This window comes from Pelecanus crispus, chromosome 1 (assembly GCF_030463565.1).
Source record: "Pelecanus crispus isolate bPelCri1 chromosome 1, bPelCri1.pri, whole genome shotgun sequence".
In the NCBI taxonomy this organism is placed as follows: Eukaryota; Metazoa; Chordata; class Aves; order Pelecaniformes; family Pelecanidae; genus Pelecanus; species Pelecanus crispus.
Window position 1 is genome coordinate 74,040,731 of NC_134643.1, and position 18,283 is coordinate 74,059,013.

The 18,283-nt window shown below is 36.5% G+C and overlaps 1 protein-coding gene across 2 annotated transcripts in view; it reads left to right on the forward strand.

Moving 5' to 3' along the window:
* The window catches only part of PLEKHA5 (pleckstrin homology domain containing A5), a 71,359-nt gene that overhangs the window by 9,800 nt on the left and 43,276 nt on the right, over window positions 1-18,283 (forward strand). For both annotated transcript variants that reach the window (XM_075727710.1, XM_075727711.1), the window contains exons 3-6: window positions 1,204-1,276; window positions 4,987-5,087; window positions 6,014-6,129; window positions 14,386-14,853. In XM_075727710.1, the coding sequence (XP_075583825.1) occupies window positions 1,204-1,276; window positions 4,987-5,087; window positions 6,014-6,129; window positions 14,386-14,853 (758 nt within the window). The remainder of the gene's footprint in view (window positions 1-1,203; window positions 1,277-4,986; window positions 5,088-6,013; window positions 6,130-14,385; window positions 14,854-18,283) is intronic.

Sequence of the window (18,283 nt, forward strand, 5' to 3'; positions counted from 1 at the left end):
ATGATGTTGCGTAACAGTCTCTTCAGAAAGTCTGTCTGAGGGTTTGTGATAATTCTTTATACTGAAGAAGTCTGGGTATTTTCACGTCATACAGTTGATTTTTATGGCTGGTGTCATTTGGGCCAGGGGTCTGCACCCTAATCCACTCCTGAGTCAGTGACCTTGTCAGTGAGGTGAGGAAGGCAGTTTCCCCTCTTCGTGTCTGCCTTTCCAGCTGTGAAATAGGAGCTGGCTGCTGTGGACAGTGCTTTCAGACTTCATTAGTGTTTGTTAAACCACTTTGAGGTCCTCAGAAGGATGGTGCTATAAAGTGTTTAGTTATTCTATTTATGAAAATGTTTGTTGGCAAAGTCTTTTTTAACTTTTTCTGAATAATATTTCCTAGCTAACACTTTACCCTTTCTTCTCCCTCCTTCAGCTCATTTCCCCCACCCCAAAAAGAGCAGAGCTTGAAATGAGAGGCTAAAAATCATGCTGACTTTTCTCAAAAAAACCCCTAAAACAACCCCAAAACCAAACCCACACTACCCCACAGTTTTTCATTATAGAATCCCTCTTCTTGATTGTCACAAAACCTATATACTACGAGAATATTGATAATTCACATGTACCTTTCTTCTGGGAACAGATTAATATATTTATTAAATCTGATTCTACTAGGATGTCTGCACTGCAATGCTCTGGCTTATTTACACTGCAGTAGTGGTGGCAGTCTTTCATTCTCAGTTACGCAGTGTAAATTGGTTATAAGCATAAAAGAAAATGAGATTGCTTTAGGAATAAACTTTATTTGGGAAAGAAATTTGCTCTAGATACATGAGTGGATAGTAGAAGATGAAGTTCAGCAGAGAGTTTCTTCAGAAAACAAAGGAGGTTGTACCTCAAGTATTACCTTTCTCTTTTCCTTTTTAAAAAGAAAAAGTATACATTTTTTTTGGTTAACTGTAGTTTGTAGTCTCTAGCATGCTAAAATAATGGGCTCTCATTTCATTGATTCTTGAATCATGTTAACCTCAGGCTTCTTGAGTTACGATCTTTGTTTGCAGTGTCAAGTCTGTGATGAGAAGTCAAAGATACCTAAAATATCTTAGCCAAGAAAATTAACTACTAGCATACCAACACAGTTATGTAGTACCTGGTTTACTTTGTGAATCATTACTATTAACAGTGAAAATTCTTACTTGATCACTTTGATTAATACAGGATAGTACTGGAATGAAGTTGTGGAAGAAACGGTGGTTTGTGCTGTCAGATCTGTGTCTCTTCTATTACAGAGGTAAGTTCCGCTCAGGAAAGCTTTGTTTGCTAATTTTACTGGAAGCAGATAAATTTTGGCACTCCACTCAAGTGTAAGGAAAATGTAAGCTGTCAATATCCAGGCCTGCTACTTTTATCTTCTGCCTCCCGCCCCTCTTCTTTCTTAATTACCAATTTCACATAATAGCTTCCTGCCTGTCAGGTACGCTCAAAGAGCAAACCCATTCACAGCCACCTCTTTATTAAATTCTGGATTGTAGTTTTCTCACTGCTTCTGTTGTTAGGAGCTAAATATGCCAGGTTAAATCTGATTTTTCATGCAAATGAAGTAACTGAAATGGGATAGGAAAGGGATAGTGCAGGGGAGCTGAAACTCTGCCTTTGGAATGATAAAGAGGATATACATGCCTTTTGGGAATCTAATCAGTGTTCATGAATACTTATAAAGTGAAACATTGTCCAATTCCATATGAGTAGAAGTCTCTGCTGTATTTGGAACAAAGAAATCTGTTAGTACCCTTATGTAGCTACATGAGACTTATTTTACATGGGAAAAATTAGCTGCTTATAATTCTAGTCTGGAGATATGTATGTTAGAAAACTGATTCCTTCACCATTACAGATTATTAACTGTAGTGCTCCTGAGGGGATAAACAAGTGGGATTTGTGCATATGAAAACATATCCAATCCTGAAATAAGGTGTACGACCATAATAGTTTAAAAGAGGCTAAGAGCAAAGAATATTGTAAAGCATGGCAAGATAGAGGAAAATTAACAGTTAAGGCCATGTGCAGCCTTGTGAAGGGTAAGAAAAGGTTTTGGTTTAGGATAAGACTTTAGAATTGATAGAAATGGTGTTGATGCTGGTGATGCTGAAAGCAGTGACTGATGAATTTAAAATGGTGTTCTGGTAAAGTGCAGCATGGTTCTAGTCTAATAAAGACAAATCAGGTTATGAAACACTAAAGCTTTGTCTTTGTAACTGTTTTAGTTAACAAATTCTGAATTATTGAAATATAATAATTAGGCTTTGTTTCTTTACCCAAAGAAGTATATGTAGTTGGATAAACCACTGCTGAGTCAAAATTAGGCTTTAATTTCAGTCATGGAGGCATCAATTGTGATACAATTACACTGTGTTTAGTTAAGTGGTCATTATATACTCTGTGCTTTCTTATAGGGTTTTCTTATTTTAAACAAGTCTTCAGGCTCTCTCTTCCAAAGGTTCTAAAGAAAAGTGCTGCTTTGTAGCTGCCTTAAGACCAGATGTAATTGACTTAAAGTACTGCATATGAAGTATCTCAAAATAAAACAAAAAAGCAATAAGCAAAACCAACAACAAATAAAATAAATCCAAACAGCTCTATAATCTTACTTTCTCATTTCTACATGTTAGTGTGCCTAATAAACTGAAATACAAGCAGAAGTCTAAATTGTTTACATGATAAACTTAGCTTTTAGCTATTGTTCACTTAGTAGAAAGCAGTTAAAACTGATAAACTGTAATTAAGCATGTATAGTGATAGTCTTAAAGGTATTAGAAATGGCTACTACAATATAAAAAACTTGCACTCTAAACCCTGTGCTTTTATTAATTCTGCCTTGGATATTGAAAAAATTGAAAGGGGGGAACCAGGCACTTACTTCCAGATCGCAAACAGTGTTTCTGGTTATGTGACTGTGGTTGTTGGGGTTTTTTTTTGGTTTTGTTTTTTGGTTTTGTTAGTAAATCTTACTGAATGTTTACAGTTGTTTTACAATGGTGGCAGCTAATGCTTAAATCTAATTTATAGATTAAAAGAAAAATTATTTCCTTATATTTTTTCAGAGCTTAGAGAATACTCTTTCTGTTTCATGGAAGGATGAAAGACTGCCCTCTTTCATATTGGAAGGTTATTGTTCCAAAAAAATAAAAGATCTTAGAGCTGGACAGAAGATCTGCTATTTTTAATCTTGTATTATTCATACACAGCATACAAGTAAAGATGGGTATGGGACAGTGTAATGCGTAGATAAAAGCTAGTTTGATGGGAAACAGATTTTTAAAATCTGGAAATGGAATGTAGCAGTATGTCTTTACAAAGACCAAAGTCCTCCAGCCACGCAGCTGTTCAGTGGAGCAAAAATGCTTAATGCTTTTACATGGTATTAGTGGGTGTGAGTTAGTCATAAATCAGAGTATAATCTGACAGGAGGGACTTTCTCCCCAAAACAGCAGTCCAAATAAAGTAAACCCTAACATTTGCCATCCATTCTGGGACAGGGGAAAAAAGGCAGAATTTTGTGTGTGTGTGGCTAGCAAGGAGTAAATATTTGAGAGGGGGAGATGGGATGGTTTCAGGCATACTTGTGAGTACAGTCGAGTACCTGAAAATAAATCTACTCTCTTCATTTCACTTCTACCTTCTAATCGGAATAATTTTAGCTCTGTTCTCAATTAAATAATTATCCAAGAAAGTGTAACTTTTACATCTAGCATGTTATGTAATGCTAATACGGCTGGGCAGAGCTTTTCCCATATGAATAACTCAAAGGAAAATTGTGGCTTTTCAGAATTTAGTGAGTAAACAAGAACCAGGAAAAGATTTTTAAATCTGGGTAGAAGAGGTAGTCCTTTTGTGCTGTTTACATGTATTTTAACTGTAACTATAACTTTTCCATGCTTGAAACTTTGGAATATCTATGTTTTCATCTTAATCTCATAGAAACATAGTCATTTGTTGTGGGCAGCATCTTCAACTAAGAGAAGTGTTATGGGGGACAATCTCCTAAGATAGTGGTTGTGAATAGAAGTTCTGTATCTGAAATACAATTAAGATTGACTTTGGGAATTGCATCTGATTATTCCTTTATTAAAGTGTAATTGGATTTAAGAGCTGGTGGTTCCTTCCAATTAAAATGTCAATTTATTATTGTAAAGTATTGTTCTAAAATTTTACAAAAAACCAGTGTTCTTAAAAAAGGGTGTTTGGTGGTGGTATATTTTTTACAAATAGTCTGAAATATGCATTCTTACGAATAGAATGTGAGTGTAAACAGTTCATGGGAATTATTACAATCTCGTAGCTTAATATGCCCTATATCAGAAGAGGAATGTGCAAATTTTCTCAAAGACCAACAACCATAAACAGTATTTTAAAAAATACTTCTGTTCTCATGGGTATTCACAGTTTTTACTGAGCAGGCAATAGATAGCAGGTATTGTTCTTGTCACTGAATTAGAGGCTTGACTTCCATCTACTTTTCAGTTTTGAAATCATATGCAGGTAAGCACTGATCCCCAGAAAAACTCTAGGTGAAGCTGTTTGTGGTGTTTTCCATAAGGTAGCTCATGTACTTTAACTTAGAGAGCTGGCACTCTCAGGAGGGTTTTTTGTGCTTGTCCATCTTGGGAAAAAGTTGAAGGTGGTCATATTCAAATGACCTGGATTTCACAGTGCTTAGCAGGTTTTTTGGGGTGCATGCTTGTGTGATGTGGGTTCTGTCGTATGTGTTGCAGAGAGGGACTGCACAATTGCTTTTGTGGACTGCACACTAATGAGACCATATACAGGTACCTACCTAACAAATCAGTCTGGCTTTCTGATTCTCTAATGCATTTTCTTCCGAGGTAAACTTCTTGTTACTGATCTTGTGGTGTTAAGTACAGAGTTTCACTGAAGGGTCTGAATGTAAGTATTATGTGTCAAAACGCTTTGTTTCTCTAATCAAAGACTATACATTCACAGATGAGAAAGAAGAAGGAATACTGGGTAGCATACTTCTACCTAGTTTTCAGATATCTGTGCTTTCTCCTGAGGACCATATTAACCGCAAATATGCCTTTAAGGTAAGGGAATTAAATTTTCAGTTTAATTTTATCTCTGAAAGCACAATAGCCTAGCGAACAGAACTCGTTTTACTGAGTTGTTATGCAAAACAGGATTGACAAACAGCTTCTGAGACTGATTTTTGCATAATACGGTAGCAGAGGATTCAAGTATTTAGCCTGATGTAAATATAGATATAATTACTAGAATGAGAAAATGGATTAATATCACTTATTAGTCTTTAATTTTTAGTTCATGGATCTTAAATACTGTGTGGTGTTTTAGAATTGTAGACTGTATCTGCAGCTAGACTTATCCCACTAATGAAAGTTCTTTAGTCATTTAGATACAAAGTATCTTTACATATAAATAAAAACAAGGTTTTGTCATCACTTAAATCACAATATTATGTGAATCATTGTTAGGGGTGTTTCTCAGCTAATCTTTTTTATCATGATATAAATCACTCTACTAAATATTTTCTCTTGACTTTTTTGTTTATTTGTTTTATGAGCTCCTTTTGGCTCTTCATTTGGCCTCCTAAGCCACACATCATTTATTTACTATGGTAAGTACAAATTAAAACTTACTGTATCATTCAGACTGCAAAAATCTATGCCAAAATCTTATTTGTAATAATTATATTACTTTACATTAATGGATAGTCAAGATAGTTTTTAATAGATTGAAGAAATTTAAGGGCTTTTTATTGAGTGTATTAATGAAGAAGCAGCTATGATTGAAAATTATCAGCAATTATTTTGAAAATATGAATGCAGTGACAGAGAAACATTGAAGTATTCCTTCCGATATTTTTTCTGTTAATATTATTTGCAGAAATCTTATTATAGAAAACATTAGAGTGAGTATACAGTAACATTATTTGCCTCTCTTCTTTTACAGAATCTTACATTTTTATTGCAATGACCATGTCATTTCCAATCAGGCAGCTCATCCAAACATGAGGACCTATTATTTCTGCACAGATACAGGGAAGGAAATGGAGTTGTGGATGAAAGCCATGACAGATGCAGCACTTGTGCAGACAGAGCCTGTGAAAAGGTAATGTGGATTTTCAAAACAGTGGCACAGTGTATTTCTTCCTCATATTTAGTTTGGTTTACTAAATGAAAGGGCATACCTTAAAATAGATTGTAAATTGGCTGAAGTAACTTCTCCTTATATTGAAGAACCCTTACTAATTTAGCAATGTTTAATAAAATTTTGAAGTAGTAAAAATAATGTAAGTTCCGTTCTGAATGCAGATGCCTTGTGAGTAAAAGGCTAGGAAACAAAAACCTGACTAGTTCCTTTAGCCAGCAGCATCAAAAGAATTGCAATGGCAAGTACTGTGTGCAGGCATGTTTGACTTCCCTGCCCTCCTGACTGAACAGCAATAGCAGCTCAGCTGGTGGTAGTCTTTGGCTTATACTCTCAAATTTGCAACCGTAGTTTCTGGCTAAATGAAACAGTTGCACCTATGGGCAATCTGTGGGGAGCCATTCTTGTTCATCATTAAGCTGTCATCAAATTTATGCTTACCTGATCGGGAGCCTTATCCTTTATGTATCCATGTGTTGACAATGAGAAGCAAGTTACCACTGGAAGCCTTGTGTTCTCAGAAAATTAATATTGTCTGTTGCTGTCTATGCAGTAAGAGTCGTTTCTCTCTGAGTGTTGTCCTTTGCGTTGGCTCCGTGTCATCTATGATGGAAACCCTTATCAATGGTAAACTTGAAAGCTCTTTGTTCTTGATGGCACAGAAATTACTGCTGATGGCTGCTGTCACTTGATCTACTTCTGCACTCCATTAGTTCCTGCTGCACTGGAGCTAAACGAATGGCAGCAATGCTGAGAAATTTTAAGGGTAAAAAAAAAAAAAAGAAAGGTAAAAAATTCCATAGACACAGGCACCAAAGAAGGAAAAGGTACAATTTTTGTGCAAGAGTGAGCACATGGAACTTTTCAAAACACAAGCAGTCTTTCTGAATTTTGCATCACCAGTGCAAGTCATTCCTCTTAACTCGTTCCTAACATTTCTATAGCCCATGTTCCAGTATGATGCTGACAGAAGCATAACATGGAGTGCAGAATGATTAGACACTTTTAGACTTATATGTTTTAAAGTTTTGTGAGCTTCTCAGTCAAACGTAGTGACACTTTCACTTACCCCAATCTATGGAATATTCAGAAGCATAACTGTAAACTCAGAACTCTTTCAAATTTGTTCCTGTGCAACTGTTTAGTCACTAATCTTAAAAAAAAAGGTTGAAATCTTAGCTTTTGTTTCTAATATCCTTTAAATACATAGATAATGTATGAAGTATTTCATTCTTTGCATTGGACAGCATAGTGAAATAGCGTCATAGAAAAATCCATTGTTCTCTGTACAATGGAATAACACATGTGCTTCAAGCTCTCAGCTGTCATGTTTCTTTTTCCCAAAATTACTGAAAATAAAAGGTTTCAGCTTGTAGGAAGGAGGAGTAGTAGGTGGTCCAATCACCACAATGAAATTTGATCTGCTTATGTATTATTTCATATTCTATATGAAGACGTTACATTCGTTGTCTCCTGTAACCCTCCTCTTGTTTGGGAACAACAGATGATATGGGAAAGGGATAAGCAGAGTGAGATAGAGCATAAGCAAGTAGGTACTTAATAGCACTTTCACCTTTTAATTTCTTCATTCAGAGCTTTTGAGAGATTGTATTTAAAAGAATGGTGTTACCTTGACAAAAAAATGATCTCATTTAGCTTACTGAATAATAAACTCAATCTGAAAAATCAGTTTTGGTTCGCATTGTGTATTGCAGATAGCTGTGGTAGCGTACAGATGGAGAAAAGATTAAACCAAATCAGACCCTCTTACCTTCAAACAAAAATCAAGTACTGATTGTATAAGCACTTTGTAGGGGGAATAATACTGAAGTGGGCCATTTTGAATCTCTTTGAACCAGTGAAATGACCTTCATTTGGTGTTTGCAATACTGTGAAGATTGAACGTTTGAAGAGGACATATTTGTAGTAGAAAAAATTTAATGTGAAAAAAGTACATCTCCATCTGACAGATAATAAGTGTCTTCTTCATAGTCTCTCCCGTAATAGTCAATGCTCTATAGAAGATATTTGGTATACCTAATTATATAGACAGGTGTTACATTATTACTTGTGACATTTCTTTTAACATAAGAAGCAATCCAAAATGATAATGTAAATATCTGCTTTTTTGTGCAGTTCACTAATATACATGTACAGTCATGTTTGCTGCCTCAGAGCCTAGCAAGATCTGTAGTTAGCTCACCCTGGTGCCCGGCACAGCTTTGCAGGCTAGTTGTCCTTCCTAGGCTGCAGTGCCATGGCTGCTCTAACAAGACCAATGTGCGGTCCGCTGCCGTGAAGGGTGTTCTAGCCTCCCAAAATGCTTGGCCATGCATTCCTACCCACTTCTTTGAGCTGCAGTGCCTACTCCAGCACTGCCTATTTCAGGTGTTTGGCAGCATATTGGCAAACGGTGGGGATTTCCAATACGGCTGAGCTCATCTAACACTTTTCATCCAGCTATACGTGCTCCTGCAATCTGCCTTGCATTGCTTCGGGTGCTTATCTTACTCCTTGGTCAATCAGTGTAGCACACTAAACGAGTAGAAAAGCACTCAGCAGCAAAATCACTGGTTTTCTGCCTGGATGTCATGGGCAGAATGGGCTTGCCAACAGCCAAAACAAGTGTCAGAAAAGCAACAAGAAAAGAGACTTATGTAACACCATCTTGTTGTTTTAATTCAGGCAAGAAACCCTAGAATAAAACAGAAGTAGATGTGACCTCTTTGAAAAGTTTGTTAGTAGTCTTGAAATAATTACTTGAGAGAAAATACATTTCAAGACCAGTGAAGTCTTGAAGACTTTTGTGTGTGTTAGCTATAGTAAGGAAGAAAATCCTTCAGACATCTGTTTTCTAAAGAATCCATCTTTTGGCTATCAAAACAGTTCTTAAAATGAACCATGTAGCAGGATATGATCATATCCAGAAGAAATACTGTTTCTTCCCTGTAAAAATCTGTTAAGTATTAAAGTGTTGTATTACCTCATCTCAAAGTAACCTAAAGTTTGGCATGCACATAGCTCTAAGCATAAATGATTTTGGTTCAGTCAAATTCAGCCAGTGCCTTTGTTTCCTGATTCTGTTTTTTCGAGAGGTTCTAACATTGTACTGAATACAGTTTTCTAACAGACTACTTACAATACAATAGCTAGAATTATTAAGAACTTACTTCCTTAAATATTTATGCAACCTGATGTTGAGCCACTCTTAACTGCTTGTTAATATATACCCAATGAGAAGTGAGAGTTTTTACAGTATAGTTCTTTAAATCTAGAAGTCAGGTACTTCACTGCTTACTATACTCTGGAAATCCAAACCCAACAGTCTGTTAAATTGAATGTTTCAGCTTTAAATAATTTCAGAGCTACAATCTGCATCTTTATTTTTCTGAGGATGTGAGTTCTTTGGAGAGAAAAAAGATAAAAGGAATATTTAAACATTAAGTTGTGGGGATTTTGCCCAGTTTTCCATAAAATATTCTTACTTTCCACATGTAGTTAGCCACATAATACAGAAATGAGGTACTGAAGTGAGCAAATAAAAATGTAACCATTTCTTTTAGAACTGATCTGCAGTCAGAGCAGAAAAACTCCCTTCTGATGTATAACTGCAGGGAAGGACAAATATTATTTGGTCCTATTGACTTAACTGTAATTACTCCTTTCTAAACATTTTTGTTTTAATTTTACCTAGATAGTAAATTCAAGTTTAATAATGTACTGAGAGACATATCAAAATAATTAAACACAAATACTTCAGTCAGTGAGGAACTACTTATGCTTATGACTTAAAATATGATCTCAAACAACCTTGCTGGATTAGCAAAACATCTTGCTTATTCCATGTTGTATCACTGCAGACCACAGTTAAGTTGTATCTATGAGTACTGATTGCTTTCTTGTGTTTGTAGATGCTAATGCCCGCCAACATACTGATATATCATTTTTACCCTAAATGCTGATTTCTCTACTCTCTCATAGAATCATAGAATCGTTTAGGTTGGAAAAGACCTTTAAGATCATCCAGTCCAACCATTAACCTAACATTACCAAGTCCACCACTAAACCAATTAAAGGTAGAGTAGGAATTTTCTGTTTCCTGGCTGGGTGGCTGGATTATTTATAATGAAAGTAAAAACAAGGAATCATTAGGGTTGGAAAGGATCTCTAAGATCATCAGTCCAACCATCAACCCAACACCACCATGTCCACTAAACCATGTCCCAAAGTGCCACGTCTACCCGTTTTTTGAACACTTCCAGGGATGGTGACCCCACCACCTCTCTGGGCAGCCTGTTCCAATGCTTGACTACCCTTTCCATAAAGAAATTTTTCCTAATTTCCAACCTAAACCCCGCCTGGCGCAGCTTGAGCCCATTTCCTCTCATCCTATCGCTAACTACTTGGGAGAAGAGACCAACACCCACCTCACTACAACCTCCTTTCAGGTAGTTGTAGAGAGCGATAAGGTCTCCCCTCAGCCACCTCTTCTCCAGACTAAACAACCCCAGTTCCCTCAGATGCTCCTCATAAGGCCTGTGCTCCAGACCCTTCACCAGCTTCATGTTTGAGAGCAACATTTTTCTATCCTTTCCCTGTTAGCTGTGTGTGCCAGAGCCTTTGTTTCTGCTGAGTGATGCAGCATGTACTAAGAAGAGTGGTGGGGTTTTTTTCCCTCCTAGCGTAGTTACTCTCCCTGAACAGCATAAGCTAACCTGCCAAAAAAGCACTTGTTGGCATGATGACGTCCACAGTGGGGGTTTACCAATGTCACTGTATTTGGAAAAGAAGGCTTTTTCTTTCCAAATGCCTCTGCCTGGCTTTGTTAAATCAGTCTTCATGTCTGTCTGGTACTTGATTACATACCCTCCCCACCCCCTTCAGAATTATTTACTTACATAAAACAGTGGAAAATAGTACTTTTCCTGTATTACTGTTCCATACATATTATTCCTGTTTTGTTGTCGAAACGTATAAATTGCATTCAGTATATGCTGAAACACGTATGTTCAATGCTTGTTCTCTTTTGTCTTCTCCCTCTCCCGCCTTCAACATAACCTGCAAGTCTTGTTGAATATGTCTTTGAGAGCCAGGTATAAATACAGAGCCAAATATAAATACAGATTTATGTTTCTTACTTTTACCTATTAGTTTCTGATAATTCTTTCCCATTTGGATCCTTTGCTGTGGAAAAAGATCTCTTGCTCACACCGAGTTGATTAATTTGATGCACACAGTTAAAGGGGAGCCCAGAAGTCTATTTGAATGTCAGTCATTCAGCCTCTATACCATCCCAAAGAACGTCAAATATAAATGCTTGGCTCTGTTGTGTATAACCATAGTAACAAGTGATACAGCATAGAGATTGCATGGAAAAACAATTCAGTGACTTTGGGGTTTGTTGGTTTTTAATTAAGATCTACAGTGGAAAGTACTATGATACTGTGAATCAAACACTGTGCCAAGTCTTGACTTTGCCACCTATCTGATGAATGTCCTCAGAGATGCCACTCTCCCTCCGCACCATAGATTTTTCCATCTGTAAAATGGCAACTGCTTCTGTGCTGTAAAGCACCTTGAGAAAGATTGGTATTAAGTGCTATATAAGGGGGTAGGTGGTACTGTTAAGGCATGTTGCAGATATTAATGCCCATGTGTAGGATTATTTGCAAGGTAGTGCTTATATTTATTTGTAAACTCTTGAGTGCTGGCTGAAAACTGAAACTTTAACACCCTTTTTTGACTTGATAATTGTGGGACATGGAGTTTTTCATTCAGTCTCCTGTTTGGGGAATTGCTTTAGTTTGTGGTAGAACACTGGGTAGTACAGTTTTCAGGAGGGAGGGAGGAGATGAACCAGTTTTTTTCCATAACCTTGAGAAGGAACCTAGGCAGAAATGTTTGGTCTTGGGAACAGTTTAAAGTCTTGGCGGGGGGGGGGAGGGGGGGAGAGAAAACACCTCACTTTTAAATTGCAGCAGGAGATTAGCATAGCATTTCTTTGCTGATACTTGGAAATTATAGAAAAGATGACGTAGGTATAGCAGTTCCACCACATGTGTCCTCCCCCACAAAAGTCTACATAAAACCTGGTTCTACGTTGAGATGTTTTTTCTCTATAAGTTATGGTTGGCAGAAATATTACCCTCTCCTTTCTGCTAGCAGAAAACATCAGATGTATCTAACATCTGCATTTACTACTCATGTAAAAAAAACCCACTGTGTTTAAAAATAATGCTGAAGCATACAGCCAGAGAGATATTCATGTTAGATATTTTGTATGAATGTTTTCATTTGCAATATGTTTGATGTGTGTATGCTTTTACATCGGCAGCTCAGGAATAATCACTGAAAGAAAAGGACTATTTTGACCTACTTATATTAATAGAGTGAATTTTGGAGGACTTTCATAACATTATGAAGTATCAAGTAGAGATTGGGATCATCACAGCTATGTCAGGAAGAGGCATGGGGAAAAAAACCCACACCCCTTGTTAACATGTAAAGTGCATGAGCATTTTATTCTACTTCACGTACAGTATGCAGAGGATGTTGATGTCTTGCTGTTTCTGACTGATATGTTTGGAATGGTGTACTCGTCAAGGCAGGAGTTTCTTGATTCCTTTCACGTCATGGAAAATTCATAGCAAGAGTAGGGTGGTAATGAGAGGCGCATTTAAAATTAAGTGTCCAATGTTATTAGCAGTGGGTAGTATTTTATAAGGACCTTACAGTTTTCAGTCCTTCATGTATGTGCTGAGGCTCTGTCCCAAAGAGTTGTTGGCCTGGTGGGAATTCATGGCTTAAATAATCTGCTGGGGAAGTGTAGACTTGTTGGACATTTAAGCCTCATGTTAAAGACAGGGAGAGCAAAAATGCTTACAGCTATGTTAGTCTAGTAGTTACTCTACTTGGAACTAGAGCATTTTTCAGAGGAACAGTCATACTTGTGCTCTTGGTCAGTTGTGTATGTGATGGCCTTTTTACACACAGATTAGGCATTTGAACTGGACACCGTTATAAAGATGAATAATGCATTTGCAAAAAAGATGCAAAACAGTGTGAAAGGTTGACATCATCTTAATATCAAGTTTTGTTCTTGGTTTGGTTTTATACAGAGCTGTATTCTTAAAGAATTATGTCTCTTCCTCTTCTTTCCTCCCATACCAAAAAAATGTTGATCAAAACATTTTAGGGGTTTTGTGGGTTTTTTCTAGTACACTGGAAAAAAAAAGTCACTATCTGAGCTGGTTGTTCAGTTCACGTCCCAGTATGGAAGAAGATACAGCTTCTTGACATTTTGAAATTTTAAAAAGAAGATAGCTAATAGAACTCCATACATTGAGTACTTGTGTAAGTACTGTAAAGCAGTAACTGTTCTAAAAATATCATTATTTTTGTGGTACAGTTCCCTAAGTCAGCAGCTATTTTTCCCCTTAAAATAAGGGAAGCCACAGTTATTTTCCACAAAATGTATGCCAGCCAAAGTGATAACATAGCAGAGAAACCTAATTGATGCCAGTGACCATGAAAAGTTGTTTGCTTTCTTTAAAGGAGCTCATTATATGTTAAATTCAGCAGTATTGTGAATCACAAGCTCGTCAGCAATGTAATCTGCTACCTTTTTTAAAGATGGCTTTAAAAATCGTCTGCATTTCAGGCTGTTGACATCTGGAAGCTTTAGCTCTTGGAGAGCCACTGAATATTTTCACTGTTTGAACGTCCAGCCCTCCAGGAACTGAACATCTACTTTTTCAGACTCTGGTTTTATTTCCTCTTGTGCACATTTTTTTCTAGGGGTTTAATTTGAAGTTGGCTTAAAAAATTTACCCCATGTTATAAATGCTTTTAAAATAGCAAAGAAATAGAGAAGCATGGAAGAAGAAACACTCACACTCTCCAATCAAAAATACCCAAAACCAACCAACCAAACAAAAAACCGAAAAATCCCCAAACACCACCCCCACCCCCAAAACAAAACCAAAATGAAAAAAACAAAACAACAGCAACAACAAAAAAACAGCCTGTGCTTGGTTATTGTGAAAATATGTCCTGGATTTTTCTCTCAAAGACAAGATACTGGTGTAAAATATCTGGACAGGGATTCACTGAAAGAACCCTGATAAACACAAATATATTCACTTTTCATTTTTTATTACTGTTTTTTAATGATTTTTTTTTTGTTGATATTAACACTTGTCATATATTCCTTTCCAGAGTAGAGAAGTTAACCACTGAAAATACACCACCTCGAGAGGCAAATAATATTTCAAACCATCGGGTGCTAATTAAGCCAGAGGCACAAAATAACCAGAAAGACAAAGAAGTGAACAAAAATGAGGAAAAGAAAGCTTTGGAAGCTGAAAAATATGGGTTCCAGAAAGTTGGGCAAGATAAACCATTAACAAAAATTAACAGTGTAAAGCTAAATCCTTTGGGATCCGAATATAGGACTTTACCCATAACCACGATTCAGGCTGGACACTTCAGACCAGTTCATTTAAATGGGTCTGAGAATAAAGCTGTTGGTGTTGTCCTGGCGGACACTGGAGATGGAGGTCAGCACAATGCGGTTCAGTCACATATGGAGTCTGAACGAGTTATGCAGAGAACTAATTCAATGCTGCAGTTGGAACAGTGGATTAAAATACAAAGAGGAAAAGGACAAGAAGAAGAAGCAAGAGGGTAAGTGCTATGTGGTTTTGTTTCTTTTTTTTTGCTAGGCTTTCTAGCAAATAATACTTAGACTTGTATCCTGGTTAGATTCTTTAGGTTTTGGTCTATGTTACATAAATATTTAATTCATTGTTCTCTGTCAGAAGTACCTGGATGACTGCTCAGAACAGATTTACTAAAGTTTTTCTTTTATTAAGATTTGAGTGATTATTAATAAATTAAACTATATTAATAACTTAATAAATAAAAATGGCCAGAAACCCTTTTTGGGTGTTAGAAATTTCTCTATCCTAGCAGAGAGAAGGTGTCATCAATCATAACAATTCTTTTTTCCTCTAAAAATCTGTTTTTGAAATTGCCCTGTCTTCTGCATTTTTGTTCACAAATTCTTGTAATAATATTTTACTTAAAATTCTTCAAACATATTCCAGGGAGCTTTTGAATTTTAAACAATCTTTAATTGAAGAGAGAGAAGCTTTACCTAAGAGTAAGTCATAGAAATCTAACTACCTTGATGCCTAAAGCTTCTCTTCTCATGAAATTAAACATCTCCCAGTTCTAATATTGAGTTCCAGTGCTCATTCATGAAGCTTTAATATTATGTGTGAATTACATTAAATCTTGTGCCAATAGCAATTTTTCTGTCTGACGGAAGTGTAGGGACGTTGTTTCCAGGCTGGCTTACAGACAAGCAGCTCTACCAGTAAAATATAAAAGTTTTTAATATTATATTAGATAGGAATTAATGGAGATGCTATCACAGGAGATATTTTGAAGAGCTGGAAATTAGGGAGTTTGCATATAGATGGGTGGCAGAGCAGAGCTTAAGGTAGAACCAAGTTCAGAAAATGTGTTTTCTGCAAATTTCAAAATACGGGGGTTGAGGGCTTTTCAGTTTTTGCAAAAACATGAAAAATGTACATTAATTTGACTTACACTTGCCAAACTTGGTTGAACATTTCCTCATTGCCTTTAGTCCTTCATTAAATATAATTAGGAATTGTTAATGTGTTGTTTCATAAAGTACTTAACATGTAGTTTGATCAAGTTTGAACTTCCAGTATAGAGAGTGACTTGTACACTCTGACATTTATTATTCATGCTTCTGTAATGAGAACTGAGAAGGCTCTTTGGTGAATTAGATCTTTTTTTTTTTTTAATTGAACTGTAAAATTTGCAACCAAACAGGAGAAATTTGAATAGCTGTGCGATTTGTTTTCAGTTGCGAGCAAGTATATAAACCCTAAAACTGATTTCATTGTGGGAATCAAACAGAGGGAAGTACTGTTAACAATATGTTAGTAATTAACAATATTTTATCCTTGACTCTAGAGGCCACTTGTTGCTTAGATAAGGGTGGCACTGATAGCACAAACAGTATGCTTTCAACTGCAGTTCTACATAAAGGTAGCAAACAGAAAAGGAGTTGGCCTTGAGCTACCTTTTTTGCTTTGTGTGGAAGTGACCTTGAATAATGATCCAAATTTCTAATGGTTAGTGATGTCTTTAGAATGTAGTTCCATTAAAATTTTAAATTTTATTTTTGTTCAAATTGCCAGTTTCTGGCTGGAGACAGAAATTTAAGTAGAATTCAAGTTGGTGAATGAGAGTAGAAAGAAGATCCAGTTTATGTTAAAGCTTAAGGTTGGGGTGAGGAGCTAGTAAGGCTGTTTGTAGTAAGACCTGTTCACCTCATAACTTGAATTCTTGAGAAAAGTGGTCTTCACGTAGTGGGGAAAAGTTTCTGACTTTTAACAAAGATGCTTTCCATTGCATCTGTCTCTCTAATGTGTTAGAGAAATTATGGAGGACCAAACAGTATCTCTGGTGTGTCAGACTGAAAAAAAAAATTCAGAGTTTAAGAACACTAAAATGATAACAAACAGGTTCATTTAAGTAACTATATGTAAAACAGGAGCTGTTAGCTGTCCTCGATATGGAATGGAAAGGGTTTACTGTAAAACTACTTATTTTTTAGAGGAACACACTGACCCCTTAGTAGTCTGATTTCCTGAGAAATTAATGAGAATGACGGCAATGCAGTTTTTAATTCTTGAAGCTGTTATCTGCCATTTCCGTGGATCTAGATGTCTAGTTTTGCCAGAGCCACACGAATAAAGACAACTGATGCCTTGAGGAAGACAACCCCTTTTTTAAAACCAAGAATATATGTTTTTTAAATAAAAACATTCCACTTCAGTATCATTTTAATGAATTAATTTTGCACAAGTCAGTTATGAGTAAATATTTTCACCAAAAGTGGTTCACTTGAGTGGTCTTTCTCAAATGTGAAAAAGTGCAGAAGGGCTGCATGGTGCTAAGTGAGGGTTTTTGTTGCTGCTAGCCCGGGGTGTAAGCCTCCCTCTCCCCACCTAGCCCATATAAGCCTCATCCTAAATAATAAATGCATGCTGTACAGCACCAGGTTTCCGTCTTCACTCTGCCACCCTTTGCTTGATTTGCATGGGAAGGTTCTGTATTCTGGGCCAGCTGGTATGTGCATTCTTTAGGATGAAGGGCTATTTTGAAGTTTCAATCTGAGGGTATTCATAACATTGTGGAACTGAGCCCCTAAAGGTTTAGCAGCAAAGTTGCCTTCCCAAATAGTCCAACTCGGACACCAGAACCAGTATTGCTACCCAACAGTAATGCTAGAGACAATCTCTAAAGGTGTCTATAATGAGTCTATAAACTCATGTGGAAGTTTTTTTTTTTTCATATGGGAACATTTGTAGGGAGCTATTTATGATGACAGTTGCAGAAATCTTTTGCAACCTCACAGAGTGTGTGACTGCTTGACTGCCTGCAGCAGTCTCCCCCTGTGTGCAAGGCATCTATAAGCTGCAGTGCTGTCTAGAGTTGTTTTTTGGATTTGACTAGAATGACATTTTTGCAAGTATCAACAGGACATTGGTGAATCTGTTTTGATTTTATCAAATCATGTAAAACAAGGCTTAATATTGAGGTGGTTGGGCTTTTTACAGTTTTTGTGGTTTACCAATAGAAGATGGATATGTTATCTTCTTAAATGTTCTAGAATATAAGTAATTGCATGCAGACATTAAATTGCTATTCTTTACATAGTAAGAACTTCAGACAGCTTTTCTTCAAATTGTCCAGGATATTTAAAGGAGCCAACAGGATTATACTGCCCATTTAATTAATAAAATGGGAGAGCAGCTTCAGTGAGTGAGGTGCTAGCTACTGGATATCTTCATGAATATATTAGGCTTCACCATACCCATCTGTGAATAGCTAAAATAATATTTTGAAATTAGAACCCAGAAGTTAGAAGTTGAACCCAAAAGCGTCTTGGTTGGTTGTTTTTTAAATATGGAGATGGATAAAAGCCCTTATCATTAGTGGTATGTTACATGAAGAAATTTAGAGGTATTTAAGCAGGTTTTGCAGCAAAAGAATAGGATTTAGAACCCATTGC